This window comes from Cololabis saira, chromosome 3 (genome assembly GCF_033807715.1).
Source record: "Cololabis saira isolate AMF1-May2022 chromosome 3, fColSai1.1, whole genome shotgun sequence".
Classification (NCBI taxonomy): Eukaryota; Metazoa; Chordata; class Actinopteri; order Beloniformes; family Belonidae; genus Cololabis; species Cololabis saira.
In genome coordinates, this window is record NC_084589.1 from 17,139,954 (window position 1) to 17,164,645 (window position 24,692).

At 39.4% G+C, this 24,692-nt stretch overlaps 1 protein-coding gene across 1 annotated transcript in view; it reads left to right on the top strand.

Moving 5' to 3' along the window:
• Nucleotides 1-24,490: 24,490 nt before the first annotated feature.
• The window catches only part of LOC133426445 (CUB and sushi domain-containing protein 3-like), a 289,442-nt gene continuing 289,240 nt past the window's right edge, over nucleotides 24,491-24,692 (top strand). Inside the window, exon 1 of the mRNA XM_061716381.1 lies at nucleotides 24,491-24,688. Within this exon, the coding sequence (XP_061572365.1) occupies nucleotides 24,511-24,688 (178 nt within the window). The 5' untranslated portion in view covers nucleotides 24,491-24,510. The remainder of the gene's footprint in view (nucleotides 24,689-24,692) is intronic.

Consider the following 24,692-nt stretch of genomic DNA (forward strand, 5'->3'; position numbering starts at 1 on the left):
CCAAGACAGCCATTCTATTTTCAGTCTGCTAACTGAGTAAACAAGTTGATTGCAGGTGTCTTTACTGTCACTCTACATTAGCCGGACAGACTGAGCTGCTCTCAGCTAAATTAGCTTATGTATTATTTGAGACAGACAGACAGACAGACAGTCTCAGACTCACTCACTCACTCCATGGGAGCCCCCAGGAAATCCAACTCAGATATCTCACTTCCACCAAGCCATCCAACTGGAATAAGTTTCTACCCTGGGTGGAATACGCTCATAATTCAATCATCTCTGTCCCCCTTTGAGGTCAACTGCTAGTCTTTCCCTCCAATGAAAAGGAGCAACTTGTGCCCTCCAGCCGAGCCCCCTCCGCCCACCCGGGACTTTGAGGGGCACCTTGTCTACTCGGTCTGAAGGATCATGGACCCCACTCGTCGGTGGGGTTGTGGTTGGCAGTACCTCTTTGATTGGGAGGGCTGTGGTGCTAAGGGCCGCTCTTGGGTGCCCCGTTCTTTTATCTGTGATCCTTCTTTGATCTCGGATTATGTGTCTTCACTTCAGTCCACATCATCTGGGCCGTCAGGCGGCAGCTATTGAGGGGGGGGTGTTGTCAGGGTCTGGGAGACTTTGTCTCCTTTTTTTAATGCAGTCTTTTTATACCCTTGAGGGCATCCATGAATGTGGTGGCTGGGTGAGGCGATGGGTGTCATCTATCAAGACCTCATCAGCAAGAGGATAAAGGGAGCATGCTGCCAGCACTTCGTTGCCAGAGTGTTACGCAACTGTGATTTTCTTGAGTCCTGGATTCGGGTCCAGCTCTGGTTCCTGGTTTCTGTACCCACCTGCATACCTTCAGAGTCTCCTTGTTCTTAAGTTCATGTCTGGCAGCTTCCCGGATCCTCTTTTCATATTCCTCCTGCGCTCAAGTCCTGCTCACCCTCCACCATGTTCCTATAAAGACTATTCTGAAATAACCCACCGAACGGCTCCGAAACTACCCGTCTCCTGGGTTCTCTCCATTCATTCAAGTCAACCCTTCCTGGCTAATCACAGACCTTGCTCATTCCTCCCTGGTGGATTCCTTTCTCATTGCCAGTAAGCTCAGCCTCTCGGAATCTCCAAACAGTCTTTACGTCATATCTCTAAACAAATCATTCCTCTTCAGAAACTGTTACCAAGCCCCAGTTCCCGTTCCTGGATTCCTGACAAACTTCATTCTTTACAAGAAACATTTTATACCTTTCTTGGTCTCCTGAATGTGTTCTGCCTGTGGGCCAAAGAACTTGGTAAAACCATGACATAGATAAATAGATAGCTAATTTATTGATACTGATGGAAATTCAAGACAAATCCCTTTCTTGAAGCTTCTCTTCATCTTGATAGAACCTCTCATCAGGTTTGTTATCGTAAGACACAGCTAAAGCAAGAGGTAGATGCACCCCTCCAAAGTTGGCCGGCCCTCAGGGGCGCTCTTCTGGCTTGGGGCCCCAAGCATTGTGTGGCCAGTTGGCAATGCCAGTATGGCAATCAGCGTCTCTGATTATGCTAACAGTGTCCAGGCATTCTTTTTTTTTTCATTAATTCATACCGTGGGTCCTACTCATCCAAACCCTTACAGATTCAGATAGTCACTTTATCTGTACAACCTTTTGAACACAAGAATTGATAAACTTTGGTTGACAGTATTTTCTACTTTGATCTTTTCAATTTGTTGCTATAATGGAAAAAACTAAGTGATGGGGCTATGGTATAGCATTGGTGAAAGTGCGTGGTGAACTCTAGCACTCGAGTAGGAAAGATAAATGTTTGTGGCCCTTCCAAAAAGCAAATTTGCCCATTCGCGTATGAGGAATGGGAGCGGTGCTGTGAAGTGGGTTGTCACAGGTGCCGAACAAGACGACAAAGCATGCAATTTATGCTCAAATTAGACAGACAAAGGGCTTATTTACAGCAAACCAAATGAGCAAATAAACTGACAATATTTGCAGGTGACCTTTTAAAGAAAATGAGCCCAAAATAGCGTATAATAAGCAGACCTGTACTTCTGTTTACCAAAACAAGCTATTTGAATCAGAACCATTCGTCAAAAGGAACTTTTTCAAGTGTGACGAATGGGAGGAAGCTCAGCTTCAAGACCCCTGCGTCAGTCTCCTGAGGCTTCTTTATTATACAATAGCATCAGTTTATCAGTGTGTGACTCTTATGATTTGTTTAATGAAGTTCATGATTTGAAAGACTTTAGAAGCATTTTAAATAAAAGTGTTGACTGCTCATAAAAGGAAATGTTTAAAAAAAGCAGCTGCATAGTTTCCTCTAATTTAGAGGCAGTATTATTCATGAATATCAAGTGTTTTGTTCACATAAATGCCTTATTCATTTCCTGATGCTTTTCCACAGATACACATTTTATTGTAGAAAGCCAAAGGGCTTATGTAATGTAAAATGGTTGAATTAGTTGATGTGAAGCTGGGGGTAAAAATAAAATGGAAAATGCAATTTGATGTCATCCACATAACGATATTATGAAGTGACGAAGGATGTGCAGGACCCAGTGCACACTTTGTACTCAGATTAAGAGTTTACTTACTTATTTTCAGTTCACAAACACAAAAATATGTGCCAGAGCATATGCCCGTTAATCTTCTACTTTAAATATCGTTTTTTTCTTGGCTTCTCCTGAAAAATACAGTAGAACAGGAAAATCCTTGGAACATTTAGTTTCCCGAGGCAAAAAGCTCTTTCAAACTGCTGTTCACTCTTGTGTCCCAGTGTGCACTTGATAACGGAAGATTCAAAATGTGTGAGGAATTCATTTAGAATGAATATATATATATATATATATATATATATATATATATATATATATATATATATATATATATATATATATATATATATATATATATATATATATATATATATATATATACGTGTGTGTGTGTGTGTGTGTGTGTGTGTGTGTGTGTGTGTGTGTGTGTGTGTGTGTATGTATATAATAACCTGCGTTAGTCACTAAGCCTGAAATGATGATATGTATTTGATTTTTTTTTTTTTGTGCCGGCTTAGCTGTTTGTGTAATAGTTATAAAACGATCATATCCTGTGACTCAGACAGCTGAGATTTATTTTTCTAATTCTGCAGCATTTCTGCAATCTGTTGTTTGTAGGAATCATAGGTCTGGATTCTTTATTTGAGCAATATTTATTCACAAAACAAAACACTCAACAGAGGAATCATTGTTGCTGACATAATGCAATAAGAAAGCAGCTACCAAAACCCACAACACAGGAAAGAAAATGAAGAGGAACAAAATAAACATTACTTGATTTTTTTTCTTTTAGAAATGGTTAAATCTTAAAGAAAGCTAATGAGAAAAGCATAGAACAATTATCAAAAATAGGAGAAGCTTTCAATGAGGACAACAGTGGAAGCTCATGAAGAGATCTTTATTTTTTGTGCATTTTTTGAGTGTCTTTTCTTCAACCGCCCTCTTGACAGTCCTGCTACATTTTATTGACCCCTGTTGTGCAAAAAAGGAAGTTCTTGTTCAGTTATTAGAGAGTTATTAATAATTGTCTCACGATAGTTATTAATAATGAAGACGAATTCTCAAAATGAATGAATCAAAACAGGGCACCACCTAATTTATCAGGAAATAATAACAAAACAGCACAATCAGTCTCAAAGGAGCTGTTATTCTATGTGTGCCAGCCTGTTGCCAGGGGTGGCGCTATAGAGTAACACTGAAGGAAGGAGTCCGAGCACAGGCCTTTGCAACCAGTAAATGTAACAAATATGTCCAAAATAAACATAAACAACTTCTCACATTCAAATGAAACATAATTTATTGACACAAGTGTTAAAAGATAGTGAAACAACACTTGGGATAAATTCCGATACCTACACTACACATAAACAACAACTAACTAAGCGTGCGTGCGTGCGTGCGTGCGTGCGTGCGTGCGTGCGTGCGTGCGTGCGTGCGTGCGTGAGTGCGTGCGTGCGTGCGTGTGCGTGTGTGTGATAATAATAATAATACATTTTATTTTTAAAGGCAGGTCGCCATACACAACACTTTAAAAAATAAAACCAGCAGAACACATTTTAAAAAAACATCAAAAACATTTAAAGGGGACCTATTATGAAAAACAAGTTTTTTCTTGCTTTAACATATATAAAGTGGTCTATCCTCAGCCTGCCAACTCAGAGAAGGAGGAAAGCAACCAAATTCTGCAGTGTCTGTACAGCCGCCCGGATGAGCCGTCAGTGTGATGTGTCTTCTACGAGCCATTCAGATTCTGCTCACGTCGTTACGTAACGACGGGCACGAGTTACATAGGCTGGCCTCAACTGCGTGAAACCACGCCCACAACTAACTCCCCCGGCCGGAGTTTCTGCCATTTTTTCGTAGCGGTGTATCGCGTCATTCGCGCCATCGTGTCAGGCAGCCAATAAGCACAGTGCCTCATTATCATAGCCGCCCGCCCACTCAGAATCCCACATAGAGAATGCGGTTAGAGAATGGGATCCTAAAAACATAGCTCAGAGGCTGAATTTCTATCAAAACAATCAAAAGCATGTTTTTAAGACATTCAAGGTCTCTTTAAAATAGGTATTATATGCCATAATAGGTCCCCTTTAAAAACAGCAGAGGTAAGAAATAAAAAAGACATGAACATTAAATGAGGTAGGCAGTCTTGAACAGATGAGTTTTGAGTTGTGGTTTGAAAAGAGGGAGTGTGTGTGTGTGTGTGTGTGTGTGTGTGTGTGTGTGTGTGTGTGTGTGTGTGTGTGTGTGTGTGTGTGTGTGTGTGTGTGTGTGTGTGTGTGTGTGTGTGTGTGTGTGTGTGTGTGTGTGTGTGTGTGTGTGTGTGTGTGTGTGTGTGTGTATGTGTATAAGTGTAAGTGTAACGCCAAAGATAGATGGCAGACGAAGTGCGCTTTTCAAAACTGCTGGGGAAGTTTCCTCCGCTCAGTGGTAACTGGAAGTATTGGAGGCCTGATGGCCAGGATATTAACTTCTCCATATGGGTTAATAAGGAGGGAAGGAAGAACTGGTGTGATCTTTCACCACTTTAGCGTTCTGCTGTTTCCCAGTCAGGAGCCAGTGTGCATAGCAAACTCCACTATACTTGATCTAAGCTTTTAACGTGGGAACAGGAGCACGGACCGCTTCAGTAGTGAGGGAACACATTATATGGGTCCACCTACAGGGGCCTGTAACAATATAATAACACAAATGTAATGGCCGTCGGTCTGCTTCTGAGACTGTTGGCCCGTTACACAGTAATAAAAAAAAAACAACAACAGCAAACACACTCAATGCTAATGACTTTAAACTTTGACTCCAACCAGACACAAGCCTCTTACTTTGAGTTGCTTCGTGGTTAGTCGGCGGCGTCCTGGTCCTGGTTGTGGAACTTGTGGTCCACAGGTTGCTGATTTTACACTCCGCCGGTAATTCAGCTGTAAGCGGCTCCCTTGTCCTCTCCCTATCTCTGTCTCTCGGAGACGAAGAATGCAGCGTCGTTGGCAGCCGGGCTGTCCCCCTTTTCCTGGTCGTTGAAGCTGATCGTGGAAGCTGTCGTCACGTGCGCACAGGTCCCCGTCCCACTCGTCAAGGCGTTGGAACGTTTGCAGGTCACTCCATGGTAACGCGGGTGGACGAAGGATGCGTTCACTGGTTCTTGGTGACCAGTGGACTTTCACGAGCGCAGCTGGTGGGATGGACAAGAGAATGAGTACAGCAAACTGGTGGACTTTTTTGTGCCATTTTGTGGGAACATGCATCTCGTCTTGAATGTGAACAAGACAAAAAAGATGACTGTGGATTTTAGGAGAACCAGGATTAAATCAGATTATCCATCATGGAAAAGGTGAGGTTGTGGAGGAATATAAACACCTCAGTATTCACCAAGACAACAGACTGGACTGGAGATACAACACTGACGCTGTTTATAAGAAATGACAGAGTAGACTTTACTTCTTCAGGAAGCTTAGGTCCTTCAGTGTTGGCAACATTTGATTCTGTTCTGGGGCCTCTGGAGTTGATTCTGCAAATGGAGTATACTTCATAAAATGAAGAAGACTATAGACAATCCTGAGCAACCTCTTCACAACACAGTGATAAAGCGACGGAGTGTCCTTATTCAAAAGTTTCTTCAGAACTGCTGCAACACAGACAGGAGATCTGTCCTTCTTACAGCTATACACCTCTACAATTTCCTTTCGGGGACTAGTGGAATATTTTGAATAGAATTGAATGAAAAATTTAACATTTCTGGATATGCTTTCTTCAGCTTTCATGATATTGTAAAAGTAAGGAAAATCCAATTTAAGCGATTACAAAAACAAACTGCTCTTTATGTTTGTTAATAAATGATTAGACCACTGCAATTCCGTATAGCGAGGATGTTCTGAAATGACCCCAAACAGCATCCAGCTGATCCAAATGCTGCAGCGAGAGTTCTGATGAAGATTAGCAAGAGAGATAATTAGGGCCCGAGCACTTGCAGTGCGAAGGCCCTATTGTAATTGCAGGAATTCTTCTTCTTCTTCTTCTTCTTCTTCTTCTTCTTCTTCTTCTTCTTCTTCTTCTTCTTCTTCTTCTTCTTCTTATTGTTCTGACAAAAGGAAGGCCTTTTTGCCCCCCTAAACGTGCCCAAAAAGTCACCCAATTTTGCATGCAAGTCAGGCCTGGCGAAAAATTTGATATTTAATGGTTTGCATTAATGGGCGTGGCAAAATGGCTCAACAGCGCCCCCTTGAAAACTTTGTGCCTCAAGCCCCACAATGCGGTTTGTCGTACATGCACGAAAATCGGTACAGACCTGTATCATGGCGCAACTTAAAGAAAAGTCTCTGGGCGTCATGTCGAGAAACCGAACAGGAAGTCGGCCATTTTGAATTAATCGTGTCATTTTGGCGAAATTTATGCCTTCCTTCGGCAGTTAATACGGCCCGAACCGTAACGTGCCCCCAAGTGTGTTATACATCAAAATGTGTGTCTCCATCCTCCGACACCACGCATTACTTTTCTCTTTCAAAAGCGTTACCGTGGCGACGCTAGACACCAAAAAGCGTGCCCACCCTTCATCTGATTGGTTCAGACAGAAAAAACTTTGCGCCTCAAGCCCCATAATACGGTTTGACGTACATGAACGAAAATCGGTACACATCTGTATCATGTTGCTACTTAAAGAAAAGTCTCTTGGCACCATGGCCGAAACCGAACAGGAAGTCAGCCATTTTGAACATTCTGAATTTATCACGTAATTTTGGAGCAATTTATGCCATTCCTTCGAGAATTAATACGGCCCGAACCGTATCGTGGACCCAGATGTGTTATACATCAAAATGTGCGTCTCCATCCTGCGACTACACGCATTACTTTTCTCTTTCAAAAGTGTTACCGTGACGACGCTAGACGCCAACAAGCGCACCCCCCCTTCATCTGATTGGTCCATATTTGATAGTTCCCCAAAAGGCACCAAATTTGGCACGCAAGCCAGGCCTGGCAATAAATTTAATATTTCATGGTTTGCATTAATGGGCGTGGCAAAATGGCTCAACAGCGCCCCCCGGAAAACTTTGTGCCTCAAGCCCCACAATACGGTTTGATGTACATACACGAAAATCGCTACACACCTGTATCATGGCACAACTTAAAGAAAAGTCTCTTGGAGCCATGGCCGAAACCGAACAGGAAGTCGGCCATTTTGAAATCTGATTGGTCCATATTTGATAGTTCTCCAAAAGTCACCAAATTTGGCATGCAAGACAGACTTGGCGATAAATTTGATATTTCATGGTTTGCATTAATGGGCGTGGCCTAACGGCTCAACAGCGCCCCCTAGAATACTTTTCTCTGCCATAACTTTTGAATGGTTTGACATAGGAAGTTGTGGGTGGTGTCATGGGACTCTGTAATGAGTCCTTGAGCTTCGTTGGCCTTAATTAGCCCCGCCCCTTCTTCTGATTGGTTGTCCCGATTTTCTGCTATAACTTTTGAATGGTTTGACATAGAGAGTCGTGGGTGGTGTCATCAGATTCGTTATGGAGTCCTTTAGCTTCGTTGGCCTTAATTAGCCCCGCCCCTTCTTCTGATTGGTTGTCCCGATTTTCTGCTATAACTTTGGAATGGTTTGACATAGGAAGTCGTGGGTGGTGTCTTTTCTGATATGCTTATGGGGGGCGGTGGCCGTGAGTGCGAGGGCCCGTTCATCGCTGCTTGCAGCTTTATTAGGGCCCGAGCACCTTCAGTGCGAAGGCCCTATTGTATCTGTAGGAATTCTTCGCGTTATTATTTTTCTGACGAAAGGAGGGCCTTTTTGCCCCCCTAAACGTGCCCAAAAAGTCACCAAATTTTGCATGCAAGCCAGGCCTGGCGAAAAATTTTATATTTAATGGTTTGCATTAATGGGCGTGGCAAAATGGCTCAACAGCGCCCCCTTGAAAACTTTGTGCCTCAAGCCCCACGATACGGTTTGACGTACATGCACGAAAATCGGTACACACCTGTATCAGTACACAACTTAAAGAAAAGTCTCTTGGGGTCATGGTTGTCCCGATTTTCTGCTATAACTTTTGAATGGTTTGACATAGAGAGTCGTGGGTGGTGTCATCAGATTCTGTATGGAATCCTTGACCTTCATTAGCCTGAATTAGCCCCGCCCCTTCTTTTGATTGGTTGTCCCGATTTTCTACTATAACTTTTGAAAGGTTTGACATAGAGAGTCGTGGGTGGTGTCATCGGACTCGGCATTGAGTCCTTGACCTTCATTGGCCTGAATTATCCCCGCCGCTTCTTCTGATTGGTTGTCCCTTTTTTCTGCTATAACTTTTGAATGGTTTGACATAGGAAGTCGTGGGTGGTGTCTTTTCTGATATGCTTATGGGGGGCGGTGGCCGTGAGTGCGAGGGCCCGTTCATCGCTGCTTGCAGCTTTAATTTTTCTTAAATTTTAACACTCCTTTAAGGGATTCCTTATAAATTCAGGATATAATTCAAAGATATAAAATTCATAAGGACTTATCTCTTTCCAACCTTAAATAACTCATTATTCCTTCTTGTCCAAATAGAGGATCTTACTTACTTGTGGTGCTTAGTTTCCATGATTACAGGAGGGAGAACCTCCTATTAACAGGTCTGTCTTTTGTGGAACCAGCTGTTCTGGGCACAGACGTCCTCTCTGTGTACAAGTTAAGACTTGCAACATTCCTTTTGATAAGGCTAATAGTTAGGGCTGGTTTGCATGCCATGAACCATCCCTTTAGTATTTATGTTTGATTTGTTAGGCTGCTTGGATCCTCCCATGATGCACTGGGCTCTGTATTCACTCTTTTCTCTTCACTCTTTCTTAAAATCATGTTTTATGAAATTAACATTGTTCTCTTTGTATTAGACAGATATCCACACCAATCTCTGTCTTTGTTGGTCTCTCTTTTCTGCCATATCAGATCCCCAACCATTCGAGGCAGCTGGTCAACCTCCCTGAGTTTGGTTTCTTAGTAATTTTTTTTCTTCCTGTTTCTCGGCTACACGCACAAGCGTAATGATGGGGTTCCATTTTCCTCTGGATGCTGGCATGTCAACTTCTTGTCGCACTTCCTTATTGCTGCCGGCCAATACCAAACAGCAACAAAAAATAAATAGAAGAAGCACAATTCTTTAAAAATTCATGCATGACACAAGGCTAACATGGGGACTGGGCTCCAGTCTGCTCAGCTTCAAGGTGATACAACAGCTTCTTGAGCTTTTACTATTTTTGTTTTGAAAAAAACAGCCCCTTTGCACATTTTCTGGACAAATAAAGGAAGCAGGAATTTCAGAGACAGTGCACACAACAGTGTTTAAGAGTACCAAAGGTCAAATGTCAAGTCCAGAACCTGGGTTGGCAGAGCCTGAGGACATTCAACCAGAAGAGCAACCTGTCACGGCCCTGGTGGTTACAGACCATGTCTATGAAGCCAGCTGAACCATGTTTGTCAGACTAGAAGCAGTATAAACATATTGAGCAGAGATGACACTAAACCCACTGCAAAATCCTCTTACACTTAATAGTAGCAAATATTTGGTAATATGTGCAATGAACTTGTTTGTTTCATGTGTAAAGTGTCTTTAAATTATTTTTTGTATAAATCAACTCTATTCAAATAAAATGAATTGAATGGTATTGCAACAACACACAGTAGGCCTTTGAGAAAAAATGTTTTTTTTATACATAAAGCAAGTAAATTTACATGTTGGCAGAGCCTCAGAACAAAATCATAAACTTCTACATGATTGTAACATTGTAACTCTAACAGGAAAATGTCACGTTTCTAGTCAGATGGGAGAAAAGTGATAAAGTGTCTCTCAAAACATGCTTTTTACCACCATCCTTGATCCTCTTTTCTCTGCTTACTCTCATTGCTCTCTCAGTGCTTCACTTGTTTTTCCACTGTGCTTATTCTATTTTTATCCATTTTGAGGCACCAGGATCATCTAATCATTAGGGGTTAAGGTATGAGCCATTTTGGCACAATTTGTTCAGACGTTGCTAAAGGAAAACTCCTATGGAGGTAATATGTTTTGCTCTTTATTAATGCAGAAAAGAATTTAGGCAGATAATAAGGTTGTTTGGCTCCAAGGCCTTTTCTGTCATTTTTGGCCATTTCTGTAGAATATGCTTATACTGTAGCTGCCACTTGTTATTTTCTAGATACAGATGATTTGTATCTTTGCAAAATGTCCCCATTTATGTTATGTTCTAAATTTACTGCCAGTTTACCAAAATCTAATATGTTGAAAAATCACTCACAGGCATATATTTTCACAAAATATATATGCATCTGATGTAACGCCTGGAAGACTGATCCTTCTTCTCTTAACCAATAATGATAAATCTGACATCCAGAAAAGCTGTTTCAGCAATAAAGTGTTTTCTCAAATTCATCTCTTCAAACAATAAATATAATTTTATTGCATTAGTCACTGCTTCACACAGCGGCTTAACTCCATTATGAAAAGCAGAAGATAAAAACATAAAGTTAGACAAAATAGTTCAATTAAAAAAAAAAAAAAAAACACTACAACAGTACAATAATAGTAGGAGAGTTTTGCAGTCAACCAATGAAAACCAAGAGTCAAATAAAATCAGCAAAGAGTCTCCTGATAAAGGTACATTTTAAGAAGAGATTGAAAAGAGGTCACTGACTCTACAGGCCTGGTTTCCTCAGGCAGCTCCTTCCACTGCAGATGCTGTCATCTCTGCTCTTCAGCAATTAAAAGTCATCCACGGTAGAATCCCGGTCTAGATCCAGGCTATGGTACTATAAGGTCAGATAAATAAGACAGTGAAAGGTAGGAATGAGCTTTAAAAGTCAATAGTAATATCTTAAAATCAATTCCATAACACACTAAAAATCCAATTCAGGGCAGCTAAAGCAGGTGTGATGCGTTTACTTCTCCAAGTGGAGCAGCAGACTGTTATTAATTGTATAAACACAGATTCTTCTAAAATGTGCAACTAAAAAGAAAGGCAGATATTGGCCTGTATCTATGACATGAGGGAAGATCCAGGCCCAGTTTTCAAAATGAAGTTTAAATTTAGTATGGATAAGGAACTATTAAAGATAGGTAACAACCAGGACATCAACTGGACAGGAGGACAATATTTGAAGTAACTCTGAAAAGGCAAGGGTATAAAAATGATTTAAGATGCCTTATAGAAAGCAGTGGATGCAGAAGTTTGCAGCATTAGCAGTTATGGAAGCACTGATTAACTGTATTTTATGGCTAAAATAATTTAAATATTTTCACCATCAGTATCACTTTTAGCAGGGACACTGGAGGAGGGCGGGTTTACTAGTTGATCTATAACCTTAAATAAAACTAACAGGGTGCCTTTTGAGTCTTTACTGAATAAAAGTGAAGTAGCAGCACCTTCATAGGCAAGTGGTGAACTAAAACACCTTGGACCTGATGCATAAAAAAAGTGTTTGCCCAAAGGCAGAAATGTGCATGCATATTCCTTTCATTAGATGACTACAGCTATGTCTATGTGGCTTTCTTTAATAGATCGTAATCAATGTGAAAATGCAAATATGCATATGAATCTGATCTCCCATCCAATTTTTAGCCTTGAATGGATGGGGGCACTCTGCTACTTGGTACTTTGCATATAAAGACGTTGTTTGCAGCACAGCTGAACACACACAATGGAGAAAAAGCTCAATTTTTGTCAAATGTGATGCTGCAAAACTCATCAGTAAAGTAGCAAAAATCGAATATATTTTATTTGCTGTCTCAGTTCTGGAATCATAAACAGTAAAATTAGTTTCTGAATGGAAAGAAGTTATAAAAAAGAAAGTAATCAACTTCTCTATTTTAGAGACGAGAATCCTGCAGGAGGTAACGAAAAAAAATATGTTGATTTCAAACTAAAAGCAAAACAGTGTATCACCTGAATATGCCAGGGTACAGGAGCTTTACCTGCAACTGATGAGCAAATGTGGATATTTGAAGCATTTCCTTTTAATGATCAGGAGGGAGACACGGATGTACAGATGTCCCGACTGCTTTACAAACCAACCACACTCCCTCTTCCTGCAAATCAAGCATCAACACTCAACTTAACCTGCATGTTTATGGAGTGTGGGAGGAAGCTGGAGTGCTCAGAGAAACCCCACACACAATTAAACAAGAATGAATTAAAAAGAAAGGAGGGGAGGTAAAAAACAATGTTACAAAGATCACTATTACACATTCCTCGAAAAACTGTTTTTTTTTTCAGTATGCGAACACTGTGCCCTCTGGTGACATAGATGCCGACCTGGGTTTTTTAGGCCATATTTCAGGAAATGCTTGAAGGAAAAGGACATTCGACACAGCTTTTACACTATCACATTCACAAAGACGACTGACAGTTTTCATGTAACCATCTCAGTATGGCTGCTCTTTTATAAACCTTTACTGGCAACAGAAAGATCTGAGAGATCAAAATGATTTAGATTTGTCACAGAGACTTGAGATTACGTGGATCAAGTGAAGTTTTTCACTGGAATATGATTTATGAAGGCAAAAAATCAAAGATGATACAAATTCAGAGTTGGACTGTAGAAAATTAAGTTTGGTTGTTGTTTTTTGTACAAGTTCAGTTAATTTGTCCTCTCAGATTAGTCATCCTTGCACCACTGCAATCTCTGGAGTCTTAGCTTTAAAGGGAAACAGTTTTTAGCATGTTCCGGTGGCTAGTTCTGCTTTTTTCTCTTTGCTATGTTTTCATGAACTGTTACTTAACTACTTGCTATTGAAACTGTGTTTTGTTTATGTAGAATTTGTCTTCATAGGATTGAAGCTGAGCTTTTCCGATTTGTTTGGTGTGCTGCCTGTGTGTATTGTAATTAAAAATGGCTTGAATGATGTCTACGTCATCTGGCCTTGGTACCAAGGGTGCTCATTAGAAACTGCTTACATTATTTTGCTTTTCTTGGCATTTCCAGGCTTAATCAGGCTTAAGGCGCTTGAAGAACATATGTATGCTTGGTTTAAAGAATGCATGAATTGCATACTTTCTCAGTGTGCACTCTGGCTTGAGTGCAAGAAAAGGTGTGTGTATGCTCTTTGTACCCACGATTGATTCATACAACCGGTCCTAGATTCTTATATGTTCCCTCAGCTTCCTCACTAAGTGGTGCATTATTATTCAGTATATGCATGTTTCCTGTCATATCTCAGATACCAGACACGAATTACACTTGTGATCACCTCAATATCTTTTTTTGATGTGGTGAGTCATTAAAGCAACTACTGATGTTGAGTTAAGATCAGATAATTTTCAAAGGAACTTGTTCCTTTTATTTTGTCATGTCATCACAATATGTTTTCATTGTCTTTACCCACATTTTCACATAATAGCTTAAAATATGACCCGCAGTCACTTGTTAATAGTTTTTATCATGGTAAAACCATTTCCACCTGTGTTTTTAAATCGGTGTGTCTTATCACAAATTTTCTTCAGTACTACATTAACCTACTTTTCACTAGTTCACCCTTCATCCCATGCTGTATGGATGTTTTATCCATGGATATACATTGTAATTTTATCTAATTAAAACAAGGGTAAACAATGCTATAGGTGTTCAATATACACTGATGCAATATCACACCACATTTCTGGCTCAAGGCAAAAAAATACATAATTTTATGCTATGATTTACTGAGGTATTGATTACTTTCCTTCCTGCATGAGAATGCAGAGTTTCTGAATCACTGGAAAGACAAAGGCAGCAACACCAGAAGAAAGGACTGAATTAAACACAAAAGCGGAGATGACATGCAAAGCTGCGTAGCCAATAAGATGTCCTTGAAGCATCATTTGAGACAGTTAGAGCACAGAGCCTGAGGCTCAGGTAAGTCAATGACCCACAGGGTTTGTATAGTGATCTGTCTGACAGTCTGAGGATTAACACACACATATTTGGTAAGCTGCTTAGCACGACACCTGATTTGCCTCAACTTTGCACCATGCTCTCCAAATTCAAGGCTAATTGTAATAATAATAAAAAAAATCACACATGAATAAGGCATATTTTAACATTTGGCCCATCCTGCTCTCAGTAGTGATTATTGATTTTTATGTTAAATTCACACTGTTTAGACTGTTTGTCAGTGTCTGTGTTTGATGCACCTATATGTTGATGATGACACTAATGACAATGATGTGGCTTTCTCAAAACAGCTGGAGAGTGCTATGGCAGTATTTTGCCACACTGTTGCACTCTGGGTTATCTTCCAGTACACAAACTGGCACGCAGAGCAAGTGCAATGCAATAAAACTGAGTTTTCTTTTTACTCTTTTGCAAGAGGAACACTCAGCATTTACATTGTCACTTGGGATTGGCAGTTGCAGGTCTTATTCCTCTTTGGGACTCAGCAGAGAGAAGCAACCAAATAGAGATCTGGTGCAGCTGTGTTTCCTGACCAAATGACCTGCATGTCATCCTACAGCTAAGCAGAAACCACACAACACCACAACACTACTGTGCAGGACTTTAAATCACACACTATTAGATAGTTATGAGGATTTCATAATATGGATTATTAAGAACAAGTGCTACAAATAATTTACACTTATTTGTAATTTTGAAAACACAGGTTTAAACATGTTATTTACACGAAGAAACAGTTCTGTCAGTATGTCTATGATTTCAGTTTGATTGAAAACCTTGCCCTGCATGATCCAAATACTGTATTTTTAATACTGCTTGCATTATTTTCCAGCATTTACTTCACACTCACAATAAAGCACACACATTTTTTGGGTGCCACACATTTCTTTAACCAACTAAGGTGTTATACTTATCCCCCCTCTGTGGACTAAATAAAAAAATCCAGCGTTTGCTTATTCTTTCCTCCTCTCAATCAGCAATTTTTTCCTTTTGATCTTTTATTCACATGATAAAATGTGTGCATCACCAATCTGTTTACTCTACATTTCAGTATACGATGAGTCCATCTTTGAAGTTGGATATACTGCTATAGAGTCACTTTAACAAGCCAAGTGCCTGTTTTCTTTTTCTTTTTTTAAACATTTTTTCTAATCTTCTGTTCAGTTGTTCCAATTATTATTGGGATGGAAACGCTCCATCTTATTAATTATGTGATTTCAATAAATTGACCTCAACTGCAAACATTTTTGCATGCAGTGGCTGGAAAATCCTTTTTTTATTATTATTATTATTTATTTTTTTAATTATTTTATTTTAATGTGTGATATGGTAGTTCCCAAAGTCCCAGAGGCTTCCGAACTCATATGTCCTTACCTCATTCAATATATCTCTGTTTATGTATCTCGTTTCTCTTTGGAAAAAAAACAATTTTCTGGTACTAAGACAGCTCCACCTTTTTCAACACTTTCCTTGTTTTTCCACCATCTGTGCTACTCTTTTTTTTAATGCTACTTATTATAATATTTTACCCTCACTCTTGACTCTCTTCTTCTTTTGGCACATACTGCTTTGATTCATCTTCCCTATGCCCTCCTTCTGCATGTTTGCCCTTCCCTGTCTCACCCTCCTTCCCTTCAGATCACATCTGTTTTCTATCTTGTTCCTCTAAATTTGCCACTATGCATCAGCCAATTCCCTTAACCCTTGTTTTCTCTCAATTTTTTGTTCTCTTATCTCTCAATCTCTCGGTCTCTCTCATACTGTTTCAGATTTTTCCTCAGTAGATAAAAGGTTTAGTAATGTTTAATGACAGATATGTGAACAAAGCATACGTGCAGACTCGGTGAGCCAGTATCAGACTGAAATCTATATAAAACTTAATGAAGAAAAGACAGCAGACTGTGAGAATCTTGCATGTAATATTAAGGTAAAGGTAGTGCTCCTTCAAAGCAAAGGATATATATTCATATCTAAGCAACATGCCATGAAGGGAATAGATAAAATATTGTTATAAATATTCATATTGTATTATTCTTTTCTTGGTCTAAAAATGGATCAGAAATGGTTCTGATGTATTTTATATAACTTTTTATACATATTTATTCAGATTTAAGTTTATCGTGACTCATAGCTCTGAGTGTTGTCCTGGGCGATTATTTTGGGCTGATGATGATTTTGGCAATCATGTCAGAGAAGCTTGTATCGCTATTTTTTGTCAAAGCAACACCCTGTAACCTACGTGATGAGGCATGAAGGTGTACTTTTGTTTAATCACAAGCTCTGCATTACAAATCACAACTGCTTCTGCACTAGGGGGGAAAAGAGTGTGTCTGGTTTAAATCCCAGTGCTGCATTTACTTTTTCTGTTTCAGTCATAATTCATTAAGTGGCCATTATCCCAAAGCACTGGAGTGGAGCAGAGGTCATCTATTATGACATGGCCTCAAAAAGGTACTCATGAGCATTGAAAAAGATATACAGTATGGGCATTTGTTTAAAGTCATATGTTCAAGAGTGACTTCCCTGCCCTTTTTTTTTCAGTAAACAGGGACCTAAATCAGGAGGCAGGTGGATAAGAACTAGATTAGCTTTTATTTTAGCTAGAAATAACTAAAGGGCTGATGTTGCCAGAAAATCAACATGGAACATGCCAATTCAAAAATCACAAACTGAATTGGGCTATATACCACAACCTGAGTTCAACAAAAACAGGCTTTCTTTTTTGCACAGCCAGCAGTTGAAAAAGGGCAGCCGAGATCACAGATAATTGAAATTATAGTTCTGCTGTTTTATGATTATCTACTAGATTAATAACCCAATCTGTCTACTTCAGGTACTGCATATGCTCATACATCAAATCCTACTGCAGATTATTTCTGGGTTTTCATCATTAAAATGAATAAACTCTTTACCAAAATTTACCAGTCTGATACTTCATTGATAAGAATAGTGAATAAAAAAAGTGTGGAGAAAATGATAATTGTAGAATAAAACTATAACAATGCTGCTGTAATTTAAATTACAATGGAAAGGCATACACTTATTTGGTGTACAAAGCAATACATTTGTGCCATATTTTACATTTAGTGTAAAAATAATAAACTCTCAGTGCAGCAGCTGCAATAATCTTTCAACTTGATTCTGAAAAAGAGCAAGGTTTTTATTCCAACACTCTTACAAAAATGAATGTATGAATGAATGAATAAATGAATATTTTAAAATATACTGAATAACTTTCTATTTTTTATTACATTTATCTGTTGAATATCAGCAGTTTGGAACAGGCTTGTTGGTAAACTTGGACAATGTACTTAAAACAATTCCTATTTTTCTTCATGGTTCCTATCATTATAGCCTATAGTTTAAATGCATAGGGTTTGGGATCTTGTCCATCATGCTACATTGCAATCTGGAAAGAGCTGGCTATTTGCATCTATATGTATGCTATACTAAACACAGCCATGTTGCTCGGGGGGGCCAACGGGAACAAGGCGACAGCATGTCAATCAAAGTTAGCAGCTACCAGCTCCTTCAGTGGATCCACGCTGGAGTATCTGCAGAGCTGCTGGCAAACGTTCACAGCAGAGTTTCCTGTTTCACGTGTTGACTTGAAGGTGACATAAAAAATTACCGTCACGTTTAGCCAATGCAACGCCATGTACATATATTTATTTCTGCTCTAAAGTTGGACATATAAATCACAATGGAGACTGACTCACTTTTGGAGCCTTTAGCAGTTGGTTGTGGAACTGCAATGAATCTTAGTTGTCAATAAATAATATACACATTTCAAAGCTACAGGACACACAGGAATTCCTCAAATAGTTGAATTATTTTTTTTATATATATAAACATGAAAGACAAAAGACAACGCTCTGGAATAAATATGATAAAGCATACATTTATGGAACCAGAGAAGCGGTGCCATACCATAACTACGCTGATTAAAGTAAAAATCAATCTTCATATCTTAACATTGCCATTAACTCGAAATTAAAATTAATTGATAAAACCATTTTATCAATTTATCACCCTAATCTGTACATCATTGGTAGAGGATAGTTACATTTTACTCTGCCTGTTTATCTGCTGTCTTATTTGCTTTTTGGTATATAAACTGGACATGTCATTATGGTTAGATGGTATTTTATGAATAAGCACAGCAGGGCTTCACATGCAGTAGCTGACATCAGCGAAAACATAGAGTGGGACAACTTTCTACCTGGAGCATGAATGCATAAACATGCAAAGTTGCACACCGTACTTCCACCAGACTCGTTTACCTTGTTCGATTGAGGTCTTTCTACATGACAATGTCATGTGTAGGTTATCACTGTATGTGACTACCTTATTGTTCATCTTTGCTTTTCAGTTAAATTTTACTTGAAGCAGATCCTCATTACTGTTTTGTAGTTAAAATATTTGAAATATAGCTGTTGGTACTTCTGATTTGTCATGATTTATTTCTTCTGCGCCTTGGTTTATGTAGTCAAGCTGTGCATGATTTTGAAAAAAGGTGCTAAATACATTCAAATGAAGACATTTTTAAGACTACATATCTTTGTTCTTGTGATTGTATTACAAGACACTTCCAGCATGAAGATTTGTGAGTCCTGAACCAGCCCATTTGTAAAATCCACAAGAAACCTCAATAGATACAGTAACAGTATACAGTATAACTCCACAACTGCTGAGCTGTTTGTGCCCTCACATTGCAACACATCAGGTGTCTTGGCAGCATCACCGGACAACTAGTGTGGAATCTCATGTGGATCTAAACCATTCAAAACTCCATCTTTTCCAAATAACGCCGCAAGGCTTAGGACAACTTGTCACAGTGCAGTACTTTATCATTTTTTTATTTCAGTGGTTCTTGATTCTTTACCTTTTCATGACTTTTCATGACTTTTCATGACTATATACTTACATAACTGCCAACATGGCCATCATACTTCACCAATAAGGATGGCGACTTATAAGATTGTATCAATACCAATATGATTATTAATTCTGCTTAAGGATCAGATTTCTTTTTATTCCCTTTTCCAAGCCAGACCAAGTTTCAATTAGGAAACAGGTACACTTACACCTGGTTTTCACCTAAACAAACAAGTAAAACAAAACAAAAACAGTAAGTACATGAATTCATACTTTTGTGAAATGCTGTATATATTGAAATATATACAGTATGTTCCCAGGTCCTATATGTGAGGCTTCTTCAGGGGTATATCATACACTCCAGACAGTTTGGAATATTGTCAATATTGTCTTTCAGCTGAGAATTTCCATCCTGACTTTTTAATTAAACATACATTTCTAATTTAAGGGATTGTTTTTAGTTCAGGTTAAAATACCTGCAGGAACAACTATTAAATTAATTAATATCTCCAAAGAATGAATCCCCATTGTATTAGGATTAAATTTGTAAAATAAAATCAAGGTGTATATTGAATGACTGACATTTAAGATGACAGATGAATTATTGAATGTCTGTCAGTCATTCTACAATTCAACAGTTTTCAACACCCATCAAGTGATGATGCTGATTCAGTTTGATTTAAATGTTACATCAACATTCAGTATTGTAAATTCTAATGCTAGTTCAGTATGATTTTATTTAGGACATCATAGTTTAACCCTAAACACAGAACATAAGCGGATCCAGACCAGGTTATGAGTTCAGCATTTAACTATGGCAATTATGCCCCTTTAAGAGACACTTTGTGATAATGGAAATCCTGGCTTTAGACTCCACAGAACTAGTTATGAACCATGGTACGATCCCTTGGTGTGAGTGAAAGAAACTATAATCTGGGAAATGGGAACAGAAATACAGCAAAGATGTGCTACTGACGACAAATATAACACAGGTGTGTTGGTATCAGTAATCGGTACCTGAAGCCAGTGTGATAAAAGAGCATGAACCACATCTGCACAGAAGGCGCAAGGGAGCAAGACTACACTACACAAAAACAAAAATGTGACAATTGCCTTCAGCAATCAAGAACACATCAATGATTGCATTGATTTCATCTCCATGGTCTTTCACTCCCACATCCACATCTAATACTGCTCCTTTCACCTGTACCCACTTTCTCCTCCCCTTTGGGTGCTGTTTGTAGCAGACGCGGAACAATGAAGGAGCAGAGCCCAGCAGTGGATTCATAGTAGTGTGAATGTGAGAGTCCACAATCAGAGACATTCCTCAGGGGAAGCCAAGCTAGCTAAACTAACCCCAGTGCTTACTCTATCAACACCCTGCCAGCTGCACTTTCCCCCACTGCTACAAAAGACACAAACACAAACAAAATATAACCCGGCTGTGAAGATTTCTAAATAGATGTGTATGCCAAACCACATAAAACTGGAGCACGTTTTCATGAAATTCTTTATACACTGTGAAGCACAAGTGTTGGATACACAGTATATTGTTGAACACTTTTATTGGCAGATATGCATTCATTCATGCGTATTATACACAAACAGTATAGACAGAAAGAGAATACATCAAGCATCATCTGGGAATATAAGAGATCATTGTTTTGTGTATAACATGGAAATCTCCTCCCGCCCCCGTCTTCATACATGGTCTCTGTGAATCAGAACATGCTGCTGCCAACACTCAAGTGTAACTGCCTAGGACTCCAAGGGGAATTACACTTCAACAGTTTCTGTTCATTTGGTTGGCTGATTATGTGTCTGGTTACCTGACTGGTCCAGTTCCTCTTCATACAGTACAGTTGCCAGTGTATAAAAGAACATTAATCAGCTGAATTACCATTCAGAATCGGCTAATACACTCACATTTTTTGACAATATTTGTCTACATTTACATTGTGTTAAACCATACGTTTAACATGACATACATTAACTACCAATACACTGAAAAGGATACACATCCACAGGCGCACACAAAACAATAGGAAGGTCATGAAGAAGTCTTATTGCTCAGCATAGATCCAGGGAGATAGAGGCATCAATAAGTCCAGAGCGCACCCTCTGGGGCCCACCTGTCGATTACACCGGTAAAGACAAGCTGTCAGGTGCCTCAATCCATCCCCACCAGCTTCCACTGGGTCTGTACACAACTGACGAATTTTGACACCAGGGGGGAATAAGGGACCTCAACTTCCCACTTAGACACACAGTGGTTTGCTTCTGCTGAATAGTCCAATGCGATCTACAAAGTCTACAGAGAAATGAAGTACAGATACAAATGTATCTGTTATGTGCAAGTCAGAGACTATCGGCAGAATGATGTTTATCAATGTCGTAACATTTTCATATGTTTTACACTACATTTCACTGAGCTGGAGCAGAAATAATACACATATGGTAAAAGTAAAATAAACATTATTTAAAATGTAAGGTTTTAATTATTGGGACAGCATTAAAAAAATGTGTTCACTAGTTCTGGAATTTGTCTATGTGTTCCTGTATTGATGATCAACATGCTGCAGTCTTGTTTATCCATCGAAACATATGTTTTGAAATGTTTCTCTCCTCCGGTTCGGATGCTCTGATGCTTAAGCCATTAAGACTTAAGGCTTTGTTGAAAGAAGTCTTCTTAAATCTGGGAAAATATGAAGCTGGTCATTAACCTCCTTTATTCAGCTTCAAGGAAAGTAGAAACTGTAAAGTAAAGGTTGAACATTTCTAATTATACTGTAAATTACTGCCTTTTCTTTCATGGTTATTATTATTTCTATTATTATCAATATATTCTAATACTAAAAACCTTAAAACTGAAAGAGGGTGCACTTTCCTTTTCCCATGACTGTATGCTTCTCATATATCTGTCTAACAGACATGAATCCCCTTTGCCCTGTATTTGCCCTGTATTGACTTATAATTAGATAAGATCGCAACATAATCAAGCTGTTTTGTCATTTTTCCCTTCTCCAAAGAAGCACTCGGAATGTGGACAGGAACTTCACTTGATCTATTCTGCCATGACGATGTGGAAGGCACAAATTGCTTTTGATCGTGGAATCCTGCAATTATGGACTAAAAAACTAACAAAACCCAACAACCTTCCTTTTGTTAAATAAGTATGTACAAACCAGTGCGAAGCATATTACTCTTAAAGTCAATTATTTCTTTCAATTGTGAAAACAATTGTGAATTCCAAGCGCCCTTACATGTAAACAGGCAGTGGTTTGTAGTTTCAGCACCACGGACAGCTCTCAGGCTGAGGACAGTCCTTCAGACTGATCCATTAACTCTCTGACTCCACGCTAATACATCTTTTTAAAAGAGCACAAGATATTGAATAATATGAAGGTCATTTCAACCACAGTTATCAATTGGGAACTATTCAAATACACATGCTTGATGAAAATCTAGCTTGTGTATAAACTGCTGTAGTGACTTCACTGCACTTTTGTCATTCCCAACTGCATTAGCGGCAGCTGCTTTACATTTTTACAAAAAAAAAAAAAAAACTATCCGAATGACCGAAGATTGCTCACACATGAAGCAATCGCAGCATCTCTTCTTCCTGCCACCCCATCTCTCGCCTCCGATTCAAAGTAAAGGTCGACGACTCTTCCGAAGCTAGATGGCAGAAGAGCCACACTGCAGCCCAGCTGCACTTTGCGCCGTCATCATTCCATCTTTGCATTGTAAATCGCCCAGCAGCCCCATCACTCCCAATGAGGGATCCGCTCCATCTCCAAAAATGAAAATCCGAGTTACGTGCGGGATTGCCAACGAGGCGAATTTCCTGCATCAGCCTTTGGGGGAAGGAGAGCTGCCTTGTCTGAGTCTTACCTATATCCTCTTGTTCTCCGGACACACTCTCACATATATAAGAACCATTAAGTGTCATTCGGAGAACTCTTTTTTTTTTTCCTCGGGATTTCCATTCTCCCCCTCTCCTTTCTCCTTCGCCACCCTGTTGAGCCGCATTTTGTAATAACGGTGCATTTTTGAATAAACGTCCAAAATGTAATAACTTTGTAATTTCATTTTGTAATAAACTGCCGCATTTTGTAATAAACTACCCCAACGCATTTTGTAATAAATGTTGCCGCATGATGTAATAAGTTTTTACATTTTGAGAAGATTATTACAAAATGCACTTGCAACTTTTTTATTCTCTAGAAAATGTAATAACATGGTGCATTGTGTAATACCAATTCTAAAGCATAGTTTATTTGTTTGTTATTGGCCTATATAATTCCAAACTTCAAATAGGCAACTAAAGTTATATTTGGTGTATTATGTTTATTGGGCTGCAATAAATGGAAATTGCATAAAAAACAACAAAAGTCACTCTTGTATAAATTCATTGTTAAACAAACAACAATAATAGGTATTATTACATAATGCACCATGTTATTACATTTCCTAGAAAACAAAAAAGTTGCAAGAGCATTTTATAATAATCTTCTCAAAATGGAATAACTTATTCCATAATGTGGCAACATTTATTACAAAATGGGGCAGTTTATTACAAAATGAAATGGAAAAAGTTATTCCATTTTGGACGTTTATTACAAAATGCACCGTTATTACAAAAATGCGGCTCAACACTCCCACACCTCGCTGTTCGCACTTGATGATTTGATCCCGACACAGCGGCGAATAAAGGCTGATTTATGGTTCCGCGTTAGAGTTACGGCGTAGGGTACCGCGGCGACGCGCAAAGTACGTTGCACAACGCCGCGTACCCTACGCCGTAGGCTTTGCGTCAATTTAACGCAGAACCATAATTTAGGCTTTAACTCATACTTCCACAGGACGCTCTCCCCTGTTCCCAGCTCCTCCTCCTCCCCCCCACCACCACCTCGTCTCTCTCACTCTGCGTGCTCGGATTGGTGATCGATAAAGGCAGCCTTCAGATTCCCTCCGTCCTCTCCAGCACTTCATGGGGAATAGCAGACAGTTAGTGAGACGTCCTCCTCTCAGCAGAGATGGTCGAGCCCTCCTCCAGGTTGCTGTGGTCCTCTCCTAAAAGCCAGTCTCCTCTCCCCTGTCAGCTGACATAGGCGGCTCTGTCTCCTCTGGAAAAGGGAGTCACACTTCAACCCCGGCAAGAAAACAGCACCCGGGCTTTTAGCTTTCACACTGTGTTAGTTGAGAGAACATGAAGGGGATTTACAGGGACGGATACTACGACGGATCTATTGGACTACGGGACGTTTTCAACAGGAGATGCGTTCAATGTGGCCACGGGGACTTTTTTCAAGCCAAAATCATGAGGATTAGGACTGGGATTGTTTTTTGGAACCTCGTCTTTTCACTGATGCTCACTTGTGTCAAAGGTAC